This window comes from Zonotrichia leucophrys, chromosome 12 (assembly GCF_028769735.1).
Source record: "Zonotrichia leucophrys gambelii isolate GWCS_2022_RI chromosome 12, RI_Zleu_2.0, whole genome shotgun sequence".
In the NCBI taxonomy this organism is placed as follows: domain Eukaryota; kingdom Metazoa; phylum Chordata; class Aves; order Passeriformes; family Passerellidae; genus Zonotrichia; species Zonotrichia leucophrys.
This window is the reverse complement of record NC_088182.1, coordinates 17,440,152-17,456,359: the sequence shown is the minus strand read 5'-3', so window position 1 is coordinate 17,456,359 and position 16,208 is coordinate 17,440,152. Positions and strand designations below refer to the sequence as shown.

At 46.5% G+C, this 16,208-nt stretch overlaps 2 protein-coding genes across 6 annotated transcripts in view; both read right to left on the bottom strand.

Moving 5' to 3' along the window:
- ATG7 (autophagy related 7) overlaps positions 1 to 1,066 on the bottom strand; it is a 113,544-nt gene extending 112,478 nt beyond the window's left edge. For all 3 annotated transcript variants that reach the window (XM_064724215.1, XM_064724217.1, XM_064724216.1), the window contains exons 1-2: positions 998 to 1,066; positions 69 to 266 (exon numbers count right to left, since the gene is read on the bottom strand). In XM_064724215.1, coding sequence (XP_064580285.1) covers positions 69 to 246 — 178 coding nt within the window. In that variant the 5' untranslated portion in view covers positions 247 to 266; positions 998 to 1,066. The remainder of the gene's footprint in view (positions 1 to 68; positions 267 to 997) is intronic.
- A 2,620-nt stretch (positions 1,067 to 3,686) lies between these two features.
- On the bottom strand, positions 3,687 to 15,130 carry HRH1 (histamine receptor H1). Of its 3 annotated transcripts, none has more exons than XM_064723924.1 (4): positions 14,861 to 15,130; positions 11,843 to 12,041; positions 8,268 to 8,422; positions 3,687 to 6,802 (listed from the first exon to the last, which is right to left on the bottom strand). In XM_064723924.1, the coding sequence occupies exon 4, from the start codon at positions 6,743 to 6,745 to the stop codon at positions 5,297 to 5,299; it is 1,449 nt and encodes a 482-aa protein (XP_064579994.1). In that variant the 5' UTR covers positions 6,746 to 6,802; positions 8,268 to 8,422; positions 11,843 to 12,041; positions 14,861 to 15,130; the 3' UTR covers positions 3,687 to 5,296. The 3 variants fall into 3 exon arrangements, with proteins under 3 accessions (XP_064579994.1, XP_064579995.1, XP_064579996.1); XM_064723925.1 differs by lacking the exon at positions 14,861 to 15,130 and adding an exon at positions 13,247 to 13,370; XM_064723926.1 differs by lacking the exon at positions 11,843 to 12,041.
- Positions 15,131 to 16,208: the final 1,078 nt, after the last annotated feature.

The window sequence follows — 16,208 nt, the reverse complement described above, 5'->3', positions numbered from 1 at the left end:
GGCAGGGCCTGGTGGAACTGGCAGGGCCTGGTGGAACTGGCAGAGCTCGGCAGTCGGTGGGTGCTCACCGTTGTAGTAGTAGCCCTTGATGAGCTTGGGGGTCTCGTCCAGCCGGTACTGGTTGAGTTTCCTCTGGGTCAGCTCGTGCCAGAAGCCCGCGTCCAGCGCGCTGCTGAACGGAGCGAACTGCAGCGGCACCGAACCGGCACGGCCCGGCCCGGCACGGCACGGGGCTGCTGCGGCCATGGCCCGGCGGGAACGCGGCCCTGTGAACAGAGACACAGCCTGGATGGGCACCGGGACACCGGCACCGGGACACCGGTACCGGGACACGGACACAGCGGGCACGGCCCAGCACGGCACGGGGCTGCTGCGGCCATGGCCCGGCGGGAACGCGGCCCTGAGGACAGAGACACTGAGGGGTGGGCACCGGGACACCGGCACCGGGACAGCCACATAGGAACGGGACCGAGCACGGACACGGCACAGCCACACGGGAACGGGACTGAACAGGGGCACGGACACGGCCGAGGGACACCGGCACCGGACACGGCACAGCCACACGGTACCCGGACCAGCACCGGCCCTGCACAGCGACATGGACGGACAGAGGTCCAACACGGGAACGGGACCGGACAGGGACACGGGAACGGGACTGGCACCGGCCCCGCACAGCGACACGGACTGACAGAGGACCTACACAGCACCGGCACCGGCACCGAACACGGACATGGCACCGAGACCGAACACGGACATGGCACCATCCCCGCACACTGACACGGCCCCGGCCCGGCACGGGGCAGCCCCCGCCCCGTGTACGCGTGACTGCAGCCCGGGGAGCCGGTGAGGCCCGGGCACACCGACCGCGGGCTGCAAGGGGCAGAGCGGGTACGGCGCCGGGGCTGTGACCCGGCAGTGGCAGTGCCGGGGGCTGTGGTGGTGCCGGTGCCGTGTGTGTTCTCTGGACCCGTGACAGTCCATCCCCGTTCCCCCTTACCGGCTGCGCCGCTCGCTCCGCACTTCCGGCATGCCCGGCCGGCGCACGGCGGTGATGTTACCGCGGCGGAGCGTGTGACGGGCGGGCGGCGCGGGGTGATGGCGTGAGAGACACGCTGGGCGGGCCGGTCCCGGTCCCCATCCTCATCCCCATCCTGATCCCGGTCCGATCCCCATCACCGTCCCCATCTCGATCCCGATCTCCATCCCCATCCCGATACCGGGAGGCTGCGGTGGTGCCCGCCCGCCCTCGGTAGCGTCCCCCGCCTCGGGGCAGTCCGGCTGCCCCGCGTCCCGCAGCGCTCGGAGCCGTCCGTGTGTCCGCTGCCGTCCGTGTGTCCGCTACCGTATGCTGCTCCTGCTTCCCCGGCACGCAGCAGAGCCCTCAGAAAATTTAATACTTTACTATAATTCCATTTTAGACGGTGGGAAAATGCCCAAAGGTGCTCCTGCACTGCTGTTTCCCCTCCTGTCCGCGGCATTTGCTGCCGGTGTGGAAGAGCTCGGTGGAATTCCCGGTTGGCCGCGGCATCCCGGGCTCGCTGCTGCCCCGCCAGGTGTCCCTGCCGTCCCACGGAGCGCTCCGGGAGCTGAAAACCAGCACATCTCAATCCCTGCACACTTTTGTCAGAGATACATAGTATAATACTGGCTTTTCGCAAGTGTTAAAATGGATTTTGTATGTGCGGTGTTAAAGTAACGTTGTTATAAAGATACAGTTTTTATTTCTGTTGTTAAATAAGCTCAGTGAAATAGCTGATGTAAGTGTGCTTAAAAAACCTGCTTGGATGGGATAACATCCAATGAACACCTGCACAGATCTGCCAACTGTCAGCACTCACCTTCTGAAGAAAATATGAACCATATTTTGGATCAAAATATGGACAGTTACGGACCAAAGCCCATAACTGGAGTGAAATAGGGGTCTCCTCCAGCCAGGTCTCACAAGCTCTTGGAGATCTGTTTCACACCCAAGATAGCTCAGCTGCCTCAGAAGGCATAAAATCAGCAGGATGGCTCCTGTGGTAGTGCTGGAAACAAAAAGTTTTGATAAAAGGCAAAATAACAAAACTCTTTACAGAGAAAAATCAGGTGCAAGAGGTTCTTGCCCCCGGTAAAACACCTCACAAAAGCCATTAGTTTCTTTGTTCTCTTCTTTTTCTAGTAAATTGCTCTTGGGACTTTTTGGCTCCAGTCCAATTGGCCATCCTTAAGTTGAGGGGAAGCCCCTCAGGTCCTATGCGATGCCTTTTTCACTAATTGAGGAAAGAAACTCCTGAGCATTTTTTCTTTTTGAGGAGACAAACGATAGTTTTGTCACTCCATCAAAGGGCACATTCCTATACTGGGTGTGATAAGAACGGACCTAAACCACAACCGAGGAGTGTGCATGCTCTAAAAAGGTGGAACCGAGGAGGAGCCATGCTAAACAGTTCTTGGAACATGTAAATTAGTTTGGTGGAAAGTTTATAAATAATTTTTTGTGAATATGTAACAGGCTGATGGAATGGAAATAGTAAATAAAGGGTGTTTCCGAAATAGCAGGTGTGCTCCTGACTGAGTGCCACGATGCACCCAGCCATAATAACCTTTGCTCCACGCTCCTATTGTCCTTTATTAAACTTTTTAAATTTTCACATGTGAAAAATGCGTATTTTATGATCGGCTTTTTGCAAATATTAAAATGAATATTATATGTGTTATGTTGGAGAGTTATGCTGTATTAATTTTCTTAAGTAGTGTGTTAAATACAGTTTCGGGTTATAACATAAGGTTAAAATAGAAACTATGCTATGTAGGATACTTTTTTTAAAGAGAGGAATGAGGTACTCCCACTGAGACAGCAGCCACAGAACACCTAAATCTTTCAGAGAAAGAGAATTTATTGCTCTCCTATCAGAAGAAACGAACTTCTTCCTGCCTCACTCAGTCCTGAAAATGCCATCCGGATTCAGAGGGAGAAGTTGGCACTGACCAGACAGAATCCTGTGTTGGAATGGAATTTATGCATCATGTATGAGATGTATGAATATGCAACAGGTTATTGTTTTTAAGGGTTAATCCTCTGTTAACATGTGTCCTTTTTCAGGCTTATTTTGCCCAGAAAAAGGTACCCGGATGTCTGTAACTCTTTGTTTCTATTGTCTCATATTGTCCTAATCCAAATTGTCCAAAATTTTTATTACTCTAATTATATTGCTATTTTTATAACCATTTAAAATTTTGGAAACAAATGATTGGCGTTTTTCACGCACAGGAGAGTGAACATGTTTTTCACAAGAAATCCCCAGACTCTCGTTGCGCTCTCTGAAGCTCTGTGTCCTCTGACCTTGGCTGTCAAATGGAAAACACTGAAAGCATTTTACGGGAAACCACTCCTGAAATATTCTCTTGAGCCTTGCCCCACCTTGGTGGGAGGTTTCTCCATTTCTTACCATAATTTGCTTTCCTCTGCTTCCCTCACATCCAGAGCCACTGGAACTGCCTGCTCAGTGAAACTCAAAAGTTTTCTTAGGTAATTGCTATTTAAAATATGCACTGTCCCATTTCCCTGTTTATTGTTATCTAATAGCTATAAAATTGGTTATCACAAATCCCCTGTCTTTGCTGTTAACACAGCTACACAAAGATCATGGGTAAAATGGCTTGAAATTAAAAAAAAAAAAAAAGTTCAGTTTTATTTTCCTGGGTTTAGCTGTTTGAATGTTCTTTATTTTTACCAAACATTTTTGTTGTTACAGTCACCACCATTTTTAGACCAATTTTTAATGATCTTGCTGAGGTTTTGTCATGTATTAGTACATTTTAAGGTCAGAAAAGGCAATTTTCATGAGCAACAGGACAGATTTCTTGATAACTCTCAGCAGCCCTTAGGTAAATGTGGTTTTCAGCACTAATAACTGTGGCTAACTTTTATTTCCTCAGGGATCATCTAAATTACCATCCATTCTGGCCAGAATTGCTGTTGCAAATCAGAATAGGAAAAAAAACAATTTAATGGCTGTGAACCTCAGTAATTGTTTGTGGAAGGCCAGGGATTAGAGAATGTGTTTCAAAAGGTTCTGTTCTCTGCTCCAAAAAGGTGCATTTCACTCCTTGTGCAGGTGTTCCTCCTGCAGTGAAAAAGTTGTCTGAATTCTGCAATGAATTTTGTTGGTTTTATGTTTTCTCTCTGCATTTTGCCTTATTTCTCCTAGATTTAAGATTCCTAATTGCAATTTTTCCTGTGTGCAACTTGAAACCAAAGTCAATTAATCTCTGAACCTTGCATGATGCACTGATACAGCCTGAATTTAGGTTTATTCCTTTAGCACATTTCCCCAATGTATTAAAATGCAGACATATTAGGGCTTCATTTAATATTGAATCCTTTAAATGCAATTAAGAAACTGTTCAGAATGTGGGAAATTCAGCAGCATAACAAAATGAATGAGAGGAATTTCTTTTTTCTTTGAAACATCAAAGCCAGCCCAGCTTTCAGTTGTGCTTCAACATCTTCTTGGTCTCTTTTCCAATACTGAGTTTTAATTATTGTGTTTTTCTCCTGAAATATTTGACAGCAAGATTTATGAAATACAATTAAATACAAAGGGTAGAAAAGGGAAACATATTTCATGTATAATCAGCTATATTCTGCAAGTCTAGGAACAGCAGCACACCCTTCTGGAACAGATGATGATACTATATTGAGCATGGAAACTCTTTTGGGACATAAAAAATCTACTTTTTTTTCCAGCAAAGGTAATGTACAGTTAATATAAGCATTATACCAAAGAGATACAGTAGGATACACACGAAAACTTGACATTTGATGAAAAGTTTGTGCTTTGGGGGAAGCTGTAAATAAATAGGGGAGTTTTTTTAAACAGATGCAAGTTCTTTCTTTGACTGTGCAAAGTACCTCCACTTGCAAATCTCACTTCACAAGCAATGTATTTCATGGAGTAAGTTGAAAGAAAAAAATGTTTTTGGCCAATGACAGAAATGTGATTTCTTCCTTTTCTGTAGCTGAATAATTTATAATCACTGAAGAGGTTTCTGTGAAGGAAGTGGTGGTATCAAGTGGTGAAAGGTTGACAACAGTGTAACAGTTCATGTACTGACCTTGAGGTTTTCAGATTCTTGACCTGAAGTTGCTCTTTAAATGTGTTAAAACTATTAAATGCACATTTCCCACTTTTAGAGATTACAGTTTGCCAAAGTCTTTCACTGTTAACGGGGAACCCATGCTTTGGAACCAGAACATTTTGTTTGGTCGAAATCCTGAGCTGCACTTGAGCTCCAAAACCCCAGACCAGCATCAATGAATGTGAAGGATCTTTTTAAAAGTCTTTTTGAAATTCTGGTTGCAGAGAGGGTAGAGGAACGGGTTCAAGGTGGAGTTGATGTAGCCCAGCCATATGGTGGCCCTGTGCAGCTCTGAGAGCTGCTTGTGGTCGTGGAAGGTTATCACCATGAAGAGCACGAAGTAGGGGATCCAGCAGAGCATGAAGGCTGCCATGATCACCCCCAGCTGCCTGGCTGCCTTCCTCTCCCTGTTCCCGTGCCACTGGATGCTCCTGGAGTGCCCATGCAGGGTGTGCCAGGTTTTCCTCAGGAATGCCATTCCCCTCGAGTCCCTGCGCTCCGTCCTCCCCTGAGGACAGCAGGCTCCTCTGGGGCTGGGCTCTGCCACCTCAGTGAAGGTGTGGTGGTCTGAGGCCCCGCTGGAGTCACTGTCCTGGCAGCCAGGCTGCTCCTCATTCCCAGGGTTTTCCGTGGCACACACCCTCCTCTTCCCCGCTTTATCCACGCCAGGCTCAGCCTTGGCTGTGCTGAGAGAGAAGCAGCTCCAGTTCAGGACTTTCCCATTACTCAGGGCCTTTGAAGCTCCGTCAGGATGGCTGAAACAAAGCTCTGCCTCCACTTTATGGGGCTCTGGAGAGTTTTTCTTTTCTGCACCAGGGGTGTTCCCACCTACGACTTGCTCCTGGAGGCAGATATTTTTCTCATCCTTCGTCTTGGTCTGAGGAGTGGTGGTTTTTTCCACAGAGGACCAGTAGGAGCCATTGCTGAGCTCTCTGTGCTGGCAGTGCTTTCGAACAGTGCTGAAGATTCTGCAGTAGAACCACAGCATCAGCAGTGAGGGCAGGTAGAAGTTAAAGATGGCCGCCAGCACTTTGAACCAGGTCACCTCGAAGAACTCCGTCTCACACTTGTTCCCCTGCACCTTCCTGCGCCCGTTGTTGGCAAAGACGTGCCAGCCCAGGATGGGGATGAGCCAGGTGAAGGAGAGCAGCCAGACGCCCAGGATGAGCAGCGAGGCCCTCATCTTGGTGCGGTACTTGAGGTACCGGAGCGGCTGCTGCACCGAGCGGTACCGGTCCATGCACAGGATGAAGAGGTTGAAAATGGAGGCCGTGCTGGCCACGTAATCCATGGAGAGCCAGAACAAGCAGGCTGCCAGCCCCAGGGGCCACCGGGAGCTCAGCAGGTCCACGATGTTGAGGGGCATGACGGCCGCCCCCACGATCAGGTCGGCGATGGAGAGGCTCACGATGTATAAATTGCCCACGGTCTGCAGCTTCTTCTCCGTCCTCACGGCACACAGCACCAGGATGTTCATGACAATGGTGATCAGGGAGATGCTGCCCAGGAACAGGCCTAGGAGGGCTCGGGGAGCGCTGCTGGAGGCCTCTGTTGTGTTGTTGGACATCTTTTTGGTGAGGGAGAAGCGGAGTGGGTGTCCAGGCCTTGGGCGTTCAGTCATGGTTTGCACTCCTGGCTGAAAACGTGTTGGGCTGCTTGGGGATTTTTATTTCCACAACTAGAGGAAAGGAAAAAAAACCAACTCAGTCACTGCAGTAATAAGATAATAAAGCTAATTTGTGCCTCAGCTTAGCACTGTCCCTTTTAGGGCTTTCCTAAAAAACAAATTTTTAAGACATTTTACATATTGAGTTTGCTGTGTCCCTAGGATGAGGTGAAAGATGAGGAATCTGACTCCATGTTCTCAGAAGGCCAATTTATTATTATATGTTATTTCTAATATATTAAAGAAATGCTATACTAAAACAATACTAAAGAATACAGAAAGGATACAGACAGAAGGCTACAAAGAATGATGATGAAAACTCATGACTCTTTCCAGAGTCTGACACAGCCAGACAGTGATTGGTCATTAAGTCAAAACAATTCACATTAAACCAATCTAACAATCACTTGTTTGATAAACAATCTCCAACCGCATTCCAAAGCAGCAAAATACAGGAGAAGCAATTGAGATAATAATTGTTTTTTTTTTCTCTGAAGATTCTCAGCTTCCCAGGAGAAGAAATCCTGGCAAAGGGATTTTTCAGAAAATATGACAGTGACATTTACATACAAGTGATTTGTGTTCTAGGAAACCCCACTAACCAATCCCAAACAGTTTTCATAGAGTTTCATCTCTTCTGATCCCTCAATCTGAAGAAGAAATTTAATTCCTCACAGTTTTAATTCATCATATCTCATTAAACAGCTGATTGTGAACTGTAACATAAGCTCCATACTGGCAAACCAATTAAAAATATGCTAGTAAAAAGCAATATTTACATATTCTGTACTAAATAATTTAAACAAGCCAGTGCTTATTTACAGCCTCCAACAATTTGGGAATCCAGCAGTTGGCAGTCAGTAGGCAGTCGTTCAAATTATAGGTAATGAGTAATCTCTTCCTACACAATTTAGGCTCGCACAGATTTCAAACATTTAAAGATGCCAGGCCTATTTGAGATCAAATGCAAAATATTAGGATTTTTCAGGATTAATAAGCATCTTCTGCTTACCAACTGCTAACTTCATGTATTGATCCACAGTGCAGGATTGATTAATGATATTTTACCTCTTGGAGCAAATGATAACTGACCAAATTCTGCCTCCTGTCCATTGATGAAAAATGTCTGTGAGGGTGACACACATTCTGTGCCATTTCATAGCTTCTCTGAGTTTATGTTCTGGTAAATCTCTCAAAGCAATAAGGAAGGAAATTGAGACTGTGCATATATTTGCTCAAGGCATTTACACAACTAGCACTGAGGTATGCATGGGATTTCTCACCCTCATAACTCCAAACATGTCCAGAGCAACACAATGCAACAGATTGTTCAATAATCAGCATTTCCTATTGAAACTCAGTGATGCAATACTTCATTTAACTTTATCCCTTTTATTCCAGTAATCAGTGTTTGAGCTCAAATGATTTGTGCTGCCTTATGAGAGGTCAAATTCCTTCTTGCCTGGGTTTTACTCACAGGTGGGTGCTGGGAGAGGAGATGTGTCCTGTGTGCCAGCAGCATCCATAGGCAGAGGAGACAGGAGTACCTGGGGAGTGCTGTGATCCTGGATCCTTCAGGCTCTGCCTGGACAATTCCTCTGAGGCAGCCGCTCACAGCTCACAGAGCATCTCCTGAGAATGAGGACAGAAATTATTCCATGGGTGTTGAGGACAGAAATTATTCCATGGATGCTGAGGAGAGAAATGACTCCTGGATGATGAGGGCAGAAATTATTCCATGGGTGTTGAGGGCAGAAACTGCTCCATGGATGCTGAGGAGAGAAATTATTCCATGGATCCTGAGGACAGAAATTATTCCATGGATGCTGAGGACAGAAATTATTCCATGGATGTTGAGGGCAGAAATTATTCCATGGATGCTGAGAACAGAAATTATTCCATGGATGCTGAGGACAGAAATTATTCCATGGATGTTTAGGGCAGAAACTGCTCCATGGATGCTGAGGAGAGAAATTATTCCATGGATGCTGAGGGCAGGAATAAGGATGTTGAGGATAGGAATGACTCCATGGATGCTGAGGACAGAAATTATTCCATGGATGTTGAGGGCAGAAATGATTCCATGGATGCTGAGGACAGAAATTATTCCATGGATGCTAAGGACCGAAATTATTCCATGGATGTTGAGGGCAGAAACTGCTCCATGGATGCTGAGGAGAGAAATGACTCCATGGATGCTGAGGACAGAAATTATTCCATGGATATTGAGGACAGAAATTATTCCATGGATGTTGAGGGCAGAAATGATTCCATGGATGCTGAGGAGAGAAATGACTCCATGGATGCTGAGGACAGAAATTATTCCATGGATATTGAGGACAGAAATTATTCCATGGATGTTGAGGACAGAAACTTCTCCATGGATATTGAGGACAGAAATTATTCCATGGATGTTGAGGGCAGAAATTATTCCATGGATGCTGAGGACAGGAATAAGGATGTTGAGGATAGGAATGACTCCATGGAAGCTGAGGACAGGAATGATTCCATGGAAATTAAACCAGCATGTCTGGAAAGTGGTTACATCCCAGTCTGTGTCTTTGTCTCCAGCTCTTCAGGTGTGTTTAAGTGCAGGGCACGGCCAAGGCAAGGAGCTGATGAAAGAAGCTGGAATGACTGATCTTCACCCCTATGTACTTCCATTTAAATTCATGGCAAAATAAAGGGAGAAAAGGCAACTTTAACTCAGTCTTCAGCTGGAAAAAATACCAGCAAAGAAATCTGCCTGGTTAGCCAGCTCTCCTTGGCTGTGTATGGAATAGCTGAACTGCCTTTGGGCCTGGGCTGGATGATCTCCGGAGATCCTTCCAGCCCTGACTGTGGGATCTCAGCACCTCAGGACTGAGGTGTCACCGAGAGCACCCTTGGGGGGCTCGGGAGTCCTGGAATGTTCCAGAAGTGTCTGGTGGCTGCACTTTGATCCTACACAGGAGACGACACCTGTATGAGGACAGGAGGGTTTCACCGGGGTGAATGGTGAAGGGATTGGTTAATTAGAGGGTGAGACACAGGGTTTAGGATTTCTGTACAGGGGGGTTTAGAGAAGTAAGATGGAGGAATTGGGGCGTGTCCTGTCCTTCTTCTTCTTCTTCTCCTCCATCTTCTGTGGTGATGGTGACACTTTGGGATTGGTCATTACTGAAAGTGCACCGGACAATAAGAATAAAAGGTATTGGGGAAAAATGATAAATATTGTACACGTAACCATGGGTATAAAGATAGGTGACTGTCCGGAGGGAGTGACAGTGTGCTCATGGCTGGCTGCTGAGCAGAGCTCTGTCGGGCCGAAAGAAAATCTTTTAGATAAACAATTAATAAACATAAAGACCGAAAGAAGAACTGAAGCCTCTTCTCGTCCTTCGATACGCGGCTGCCCCAAGGCCACCCCGGGCCTTTCCAGGCCCTTCAAACAGCCGAAAACCGGACACCTGACAATTCTGGGATTCTGTGAATAAACCAGCAGAATACAGTAAATGGTGTTCACTGCTTCCCAAACCTTCTCCTGGCACTGCTGAGGGCAGGATTGAGGAAGCAACGTGCAGAATTGATCAGGGGAGCTCCTGATCCAAAGCAGGTTAAGGTGCCCTTTCTTCAGGAGCTACTGATGTCATTCCTTATCTCTAACCCAGCAGAAGAAAGCAATAATAATGAATAAATGGGCTTTAATGTTTGCACAGTTTAATGACACTGAAACAAAGTTCACTCAGAACAGATTTAAAAACAAAAAAGCAGCCCTAAACCTTGGATTGCTTTGTGGAAACTCCAAACCCTGACCTCACCATGAAATGCCTCCTTAATTTTTGCTGTCTGCGAAGAGCTTTTCCTACAGGGAGGCTCAGCAATCATGATTTGTTATTGTATTGCATTTCCAAGGAGCAGGAATCTACTGGGAAATGCTAAGTGGATGCCTGGTGCCTCTTTGGGGCAGGTGCAATCTATTAAGCCCTGACTGAGTGGGAGAAAGTTTCTAGAAACTGGCAAGTCTCTTGCTGATAGATTTTTGAGAAATTAGAGCTGCAAAGAGCAAAATTCTTGTTCATCAGACTAAATTCAAGCAGAAATGAGATTTTGATTCAGACTAATTCAAGCAGAAGGTGAGATTTTGATTCAGATGGCCTTTACTCACTCTGTTGTACTTAAGAAACTTATTTTTATAGTGATTTTTTTCCCTCTAAATTATCCTTGAGCTGTTGAAAGTACAAACATGCTAGGAGTTTGATTAATTTCCCTCTCAAAAACTCATTTATTTCTCTGTAAGGGAACAGTCCCTATTCAATGCCTGCCAATATTCAAGGAATATTTTTTGATAAAAAGTAAGTGAAAAAACTTGGTAAAGCTGCCTGTTGTTCCCACTCAAATGACAATGTCTCAGTCCAGCCAGGACAGTTTGGAAGTGCAGCTTCAGTATCCTTCCAGCAGCATAAACAGCTACTTAATTAAACAATTTTCTACACACCACTGTGTTTACTTCATTTTTTCCCCTAAGTAAATTTATAGTGTTTAAGTTTCAGCCTTAACCTGAAGTTATCAGGAGATAAATACAGACTTTTTTTGACACTGGCTGGCATTTTTTAAACAACTCTCTTTAACACTTGGCTTATAGTCCATGAATATTAAAAAGAGTTAACAGAAGATGGCCACAATCCAAAGAATGTTTTGGCCTTCTAAATGTAAGCTCAGACTTCCATGAAAATCCTCTTTTAGCAGCTGAATTTTCTAGTAAAAATTATACTAAATGTCAGTTTTTCCATGACAAAACCCAGTCTTGTTCTTGTGATAGCATCTCCCAAATATGGGTTATTTTTACCGAGAGATTGGAGGAAAATGTCATCTTGACAAGAATCCCAAAGCTTCCAGATATGGCATTAATTTCTCTGCTAGTCTAAATATTACCAATATAAAAAAAATGGTCATCAATGTGATCTCTTAGCAAAACAGTATTTAAATATAATTTTCTTCAAGTACTGCTATGCTTATATTCTCTGCCCCATTGCTTGTGTGCAAAAAGGGAATTTGCTGTAGGTGCCAGACCTGTGAAATCACTGCTGTGATGGATGAAAACTCCTCTGTGCTGTGATGCAGGAAATAAACCCTTGAGCTGTAAAATCCCTTATAAACAAAGGGAATTTCCCAGCAATGTGGCTCCTTTAGGGCTGAGCAGCTGCAGCGGTGCCTTTCTGTTCTGGGTTCTCAATCTGTTATCCCAACGCAGTCTAACAGGACATTTTTCCTATAAAGATAGCAAAAAAAACTTGATTTTTTTTTGGACTCCAACCCCTGACAACTGTAAACCTTGGTGGGTTTAATCCCTGTGCATCAGAAATATAATTAACTTTTAGAAATGTAACTCACCCTGCCATTCAAACATTAAGGTCTGGTTCTTTCCAAGTGGCTTGGGAATCGCTACTCACAAAAGTAAAAAACAATATATGAGAGTAAGAGCTGGGAGTTTTTTCAGTGGTGAGATTGATCACTATGAAAACTCTTTGGGGATTTACTTAAATTCAGCTCAAGTGAGCTTTTTATGCTTTGGAACTGTATGAAAACCATCACAAGAATGCACAGATTTAGAAGTCCTAGTGGGTGTGAGGAGTCACTGTCTCCTTGTACTGGGAATAAAAGTAAAGCCTGTTACTGAAAGGTTTATTTTTATTTTAGGTCACTTTTTTTTCATCTTTAATTTAGAAGTTGTATTTTCACTCTCTCCCAAAACCTGGCGAATTTACTGTAGTAATTTGATGAGCTCCTTCATATTTTAGCAATAAATAATTGAAAATACAAAGTTTTTCCTTCATAGAAATACTCATCTGACTTTATATATATAATATATAAAAAGTAAAAAACATCCCTGATTTAGAGTGACCTACCTGAAACCTGTTTACACCTGTTTGGTTTTTTTAAATCTTTAATTTGAAATCTGTATTTTCAGTCTCTTCCAACATGTGGTGAACTTACTGTTCACCAGATCTGACTTAAACAAGCTTATTTTTTTCTTTTTTTTTTTTTTTTTTTTTTTTTTTTTTTCCCCTCAGCAGTTTTAATGTTTTTTGTTGGATTAAGCAGATGTCAAAGGGGAACAGAGTCTGAGAGAGCCTGGTGCCTTGCAAGTAAAAACTTTAAAAACATCTTTTCCAAGAATTCCCATTCCTCTCCATCATTCCTGTCCATAAAGGAAGGCTCTATCAAGAATGGGGTAAGGTTTAGGGCAGGCCATGTCCCTGCTGCAGGGTCACCCCTCTCAGGATGTGCTGCACTTGTGTTTGAGGAGAGATCTCGATGAAAATAATGCATTTAGGATTTCTCCTCTCAAGAGCACAATTGTTTTCAGAAGGGGCTGAGGGTTTCGGTTCTTTCTCATCCTCTTTCTTCAGCCAAGCCCCTGTTCTCCTTAAACCAGGAACCAACCCCTCCCTGCCTGTTTTTCCCTTCCCTCACCAGAAAGATGCTTGAAACAAGAGCAGAAATATTTTCTGTGCTGAAAGGAGCTCCCCTGAACCATATTAATTCAAGTGTGGCTGCTGAGTGCAATGGGGAATCTGGGCTTCATCTGCTTCCCTTCTGACAGGAGCACTGGATTTGTCTTTCCAAACAAGCTGTGGGTCTGCAGGTGGATAAAACCAGCACTGGGAGAGAAAAGAAACAATGGGAAGATTCCCTGATTGATGAATGGAAAAAAATATTTGCTTTTACAAACAAACTTTTAGGTTTGATGATAAATGAAATTAGACATTGAAAGATGAAAGAAACAACGAGGAAGAAAAACCCCTAAATGCCATAAGAATTAAAAATTGAAAGGGAAGGTTGTGCATTAGAGGGAAATATCTGGTGTTTTGGGAAGCCTGAACCACTCAGGTACCTCAGAAATGGGGAAAGAGAGAAGGGAAATGTGGCTGGGAAATTGGGATAAAAAGGAGGCTGCGTCCTTCAAAAATGTGAGAGACCCCAGGGGACGCTCCATGGCCTCTCCCTTTATTCAAATAACCCAAAAAGGGTATTCTGTCTCCTTTTTAGACACAAACCTCTGGTGTTTGTGGGTTAATTTTCCTAACGCTTCCCTTCCTTCCCATTTCCACCTGAGCATCCCCTCCGTGCCTGACCCGCAGCGACTCCTCTGTGCCCCGGGGCCCTTTGGGGCTGCTGGATCTTCAGCTGGGACAAATGTCCTCCGGGGGAAGCTGGCTGAGCTTCCTGCAGCCTATTGCTGCCCTTTTGGGGTTTTCCTCCGGCTTGGTTTGCCCTTAGGGAGCCCCTGTGCTCCACGCTCCCCTCCGCTGCTCGGGGCTGGGATGCGCAGGGTGAGGAGCAGCCAAAATCTGCGAGAGCTGATTTGTGCTGAGAGAGAGCTCTCAAAAGCGGGGAGAGTTTGCTGCTCCTGATTTGTGCTGAGGGAGGGTTCTTAAAAGGGGGAGAGTTCTCAAAAGTGGGGTGCAGACCTGGGATTTCACAGATCTGGCACCTATAGCAAATTTGCTTTCCTCCCCCGCTCCTCTCACTGTGCTCAGGGGGGACAAGCGAGCTCCGAGGAGCCTCCTGTGCTCCCCCAGCCTCCAATTCCTCCAGTTCCTCCAAGCTCTCCAATTCCTCCAGTTCCTCCAAGCTCTCCAATTCCTCCAGTCCCTCCAGTTGCTCCAATCCCTGCAATTCCTCCAGCTCCTGCAATTCCTCCAGCTCCTGCAATTCCTCCAGTCCCTCCAGTCCCTCCAATCTCTCCAATTCCCCCAATTCCCCCTGCTCCTGCAATTCCTCCAGCTCCTGCAATTCCTCCAGTCCCTCCAGTCCCTCCAATCTCTCCAGTCCCTCCAGTTCCTCCAATCCCTCCAGTTCCTCCAATCCCTCCAGTTCCCCCAATTCCCCCAGTTCCTCCAGCTCCTGCAATTCCTCCAGTCCCTCCAGTCCTTCCAATCCCTCCAGTTACTCAAATCCCTCCAGTTACTCCAATCCCTCCAGTTCCCCCCAATTCCCCCAGTTCCTCCAGCTCCTGCAATTCCTCCAGCTCCTGCAATCCCCCCAGTCCCTCCCGCTGCCCCTGTCCCGTCGCGGGTCACTCACCGAGGGCACAGGAGCCGGCAGCGGCTGTGGCAGCTCGGGCAGCGCGGCCGGGAGGAGCCGCCGCTCCCGCTGGGGCTGGGCTGGGCTGGGACGCGGGGGAGGCGGAGGATGCGATGGGAGGCGAGGCGATGGATGAGATGAGAAGCGATGGGATGTGGTGGGAGGCGGTGGAATACGGTGGGAGGCTATGGGATAAGGTGGGAGGCGATGGGATGCGGTGGGAAGTGGTAGGATGGGATGGGACGGGGTGCGAGGAGATGGGAAGGGGTGGGATGAAGTGGGAAGCGGTGGCAGGCAGTGAATGCGATGGGAAGCGGTGGGATCTGATAGGAAGCGATGAGAAGCGATAGGAAGCGGTGGGATCTGATGGGAAGTGATGGGAAGCGGCGGATGCGGTGGGATGCCCGGCTCCGTCCCGCCGCTGTGTCCCGGGACGCTGCCGAGGGATGCTCCGCGCTCCCGGGGGAAGATCCCGGCTCTGCCCGCGGCTCCGCTCTCCCTGCCCGCCGGAGAGCCCCGGCTGTGTCCGCAGAGCTGTCGGAATGAGAGCTGGCTGAGCTGTGAGCGCTCACCTGAGGTAACCCGAGAGTCTGCGGAGCATCCGGGAGCAGCCCAGCCCATCAGTCACGGCGCTGTCACCCCGCTCTGTCACCAGCACCACAGAATCACCTGGAGTTTCTTTTAGTGGAGCTGTCTTACACAACTACTTCAAGACCTAGAAAAATCCCAGATGTGTAACACGTTGTTGCATATTTAGCTAAATTGATGTTTTTGTGATTCACGCAGGTCCAGCGCATCTGCTCTGTGTTAAACGTGCACGCAGGGCTTGGGAGATTTTATTGCAATATTCATTCCTTTCTTTAAGATCATGCTTATTTCTCCCTCATTTTAAACAATGTTTAGAAATGTGTTGCACAAAACTCTCCGTGGGTTCAAAGGGGGAATTTTGTGCTGCAGGTCACGAAGAACTTGTGCAATGATGTTTTTGCAAACAGCTTTGTCGGGCACTTGGTAACTTCATTGTTTGAGGAGCTGGTGAAGAGGAATTGTAAACTTTGCACAATTGCTCTCCACCATGAGCAAACAGGAAAATGCAGGAAATCCCCATGCTCCTGCCCTCTGTCTAAGAGGATAATACCCATTGCCAAAAAGTGCAACTCTCAGCAAAGTGTTACATCCATTAACTCTTTTTTGGTGCTACTAAAGCAATCTTTTTGCTCTTGAGTTGTTCCCTGTCCCATTGCCGTTATGATAAACCCAATTTGGGTTTTGGGAGCCAGCTTGGGTGCTGTCTCCGGGTGCCAGAGCAGGGACCCGGCTCTGCTCAGAGAAACACAAGAGGCAGCAG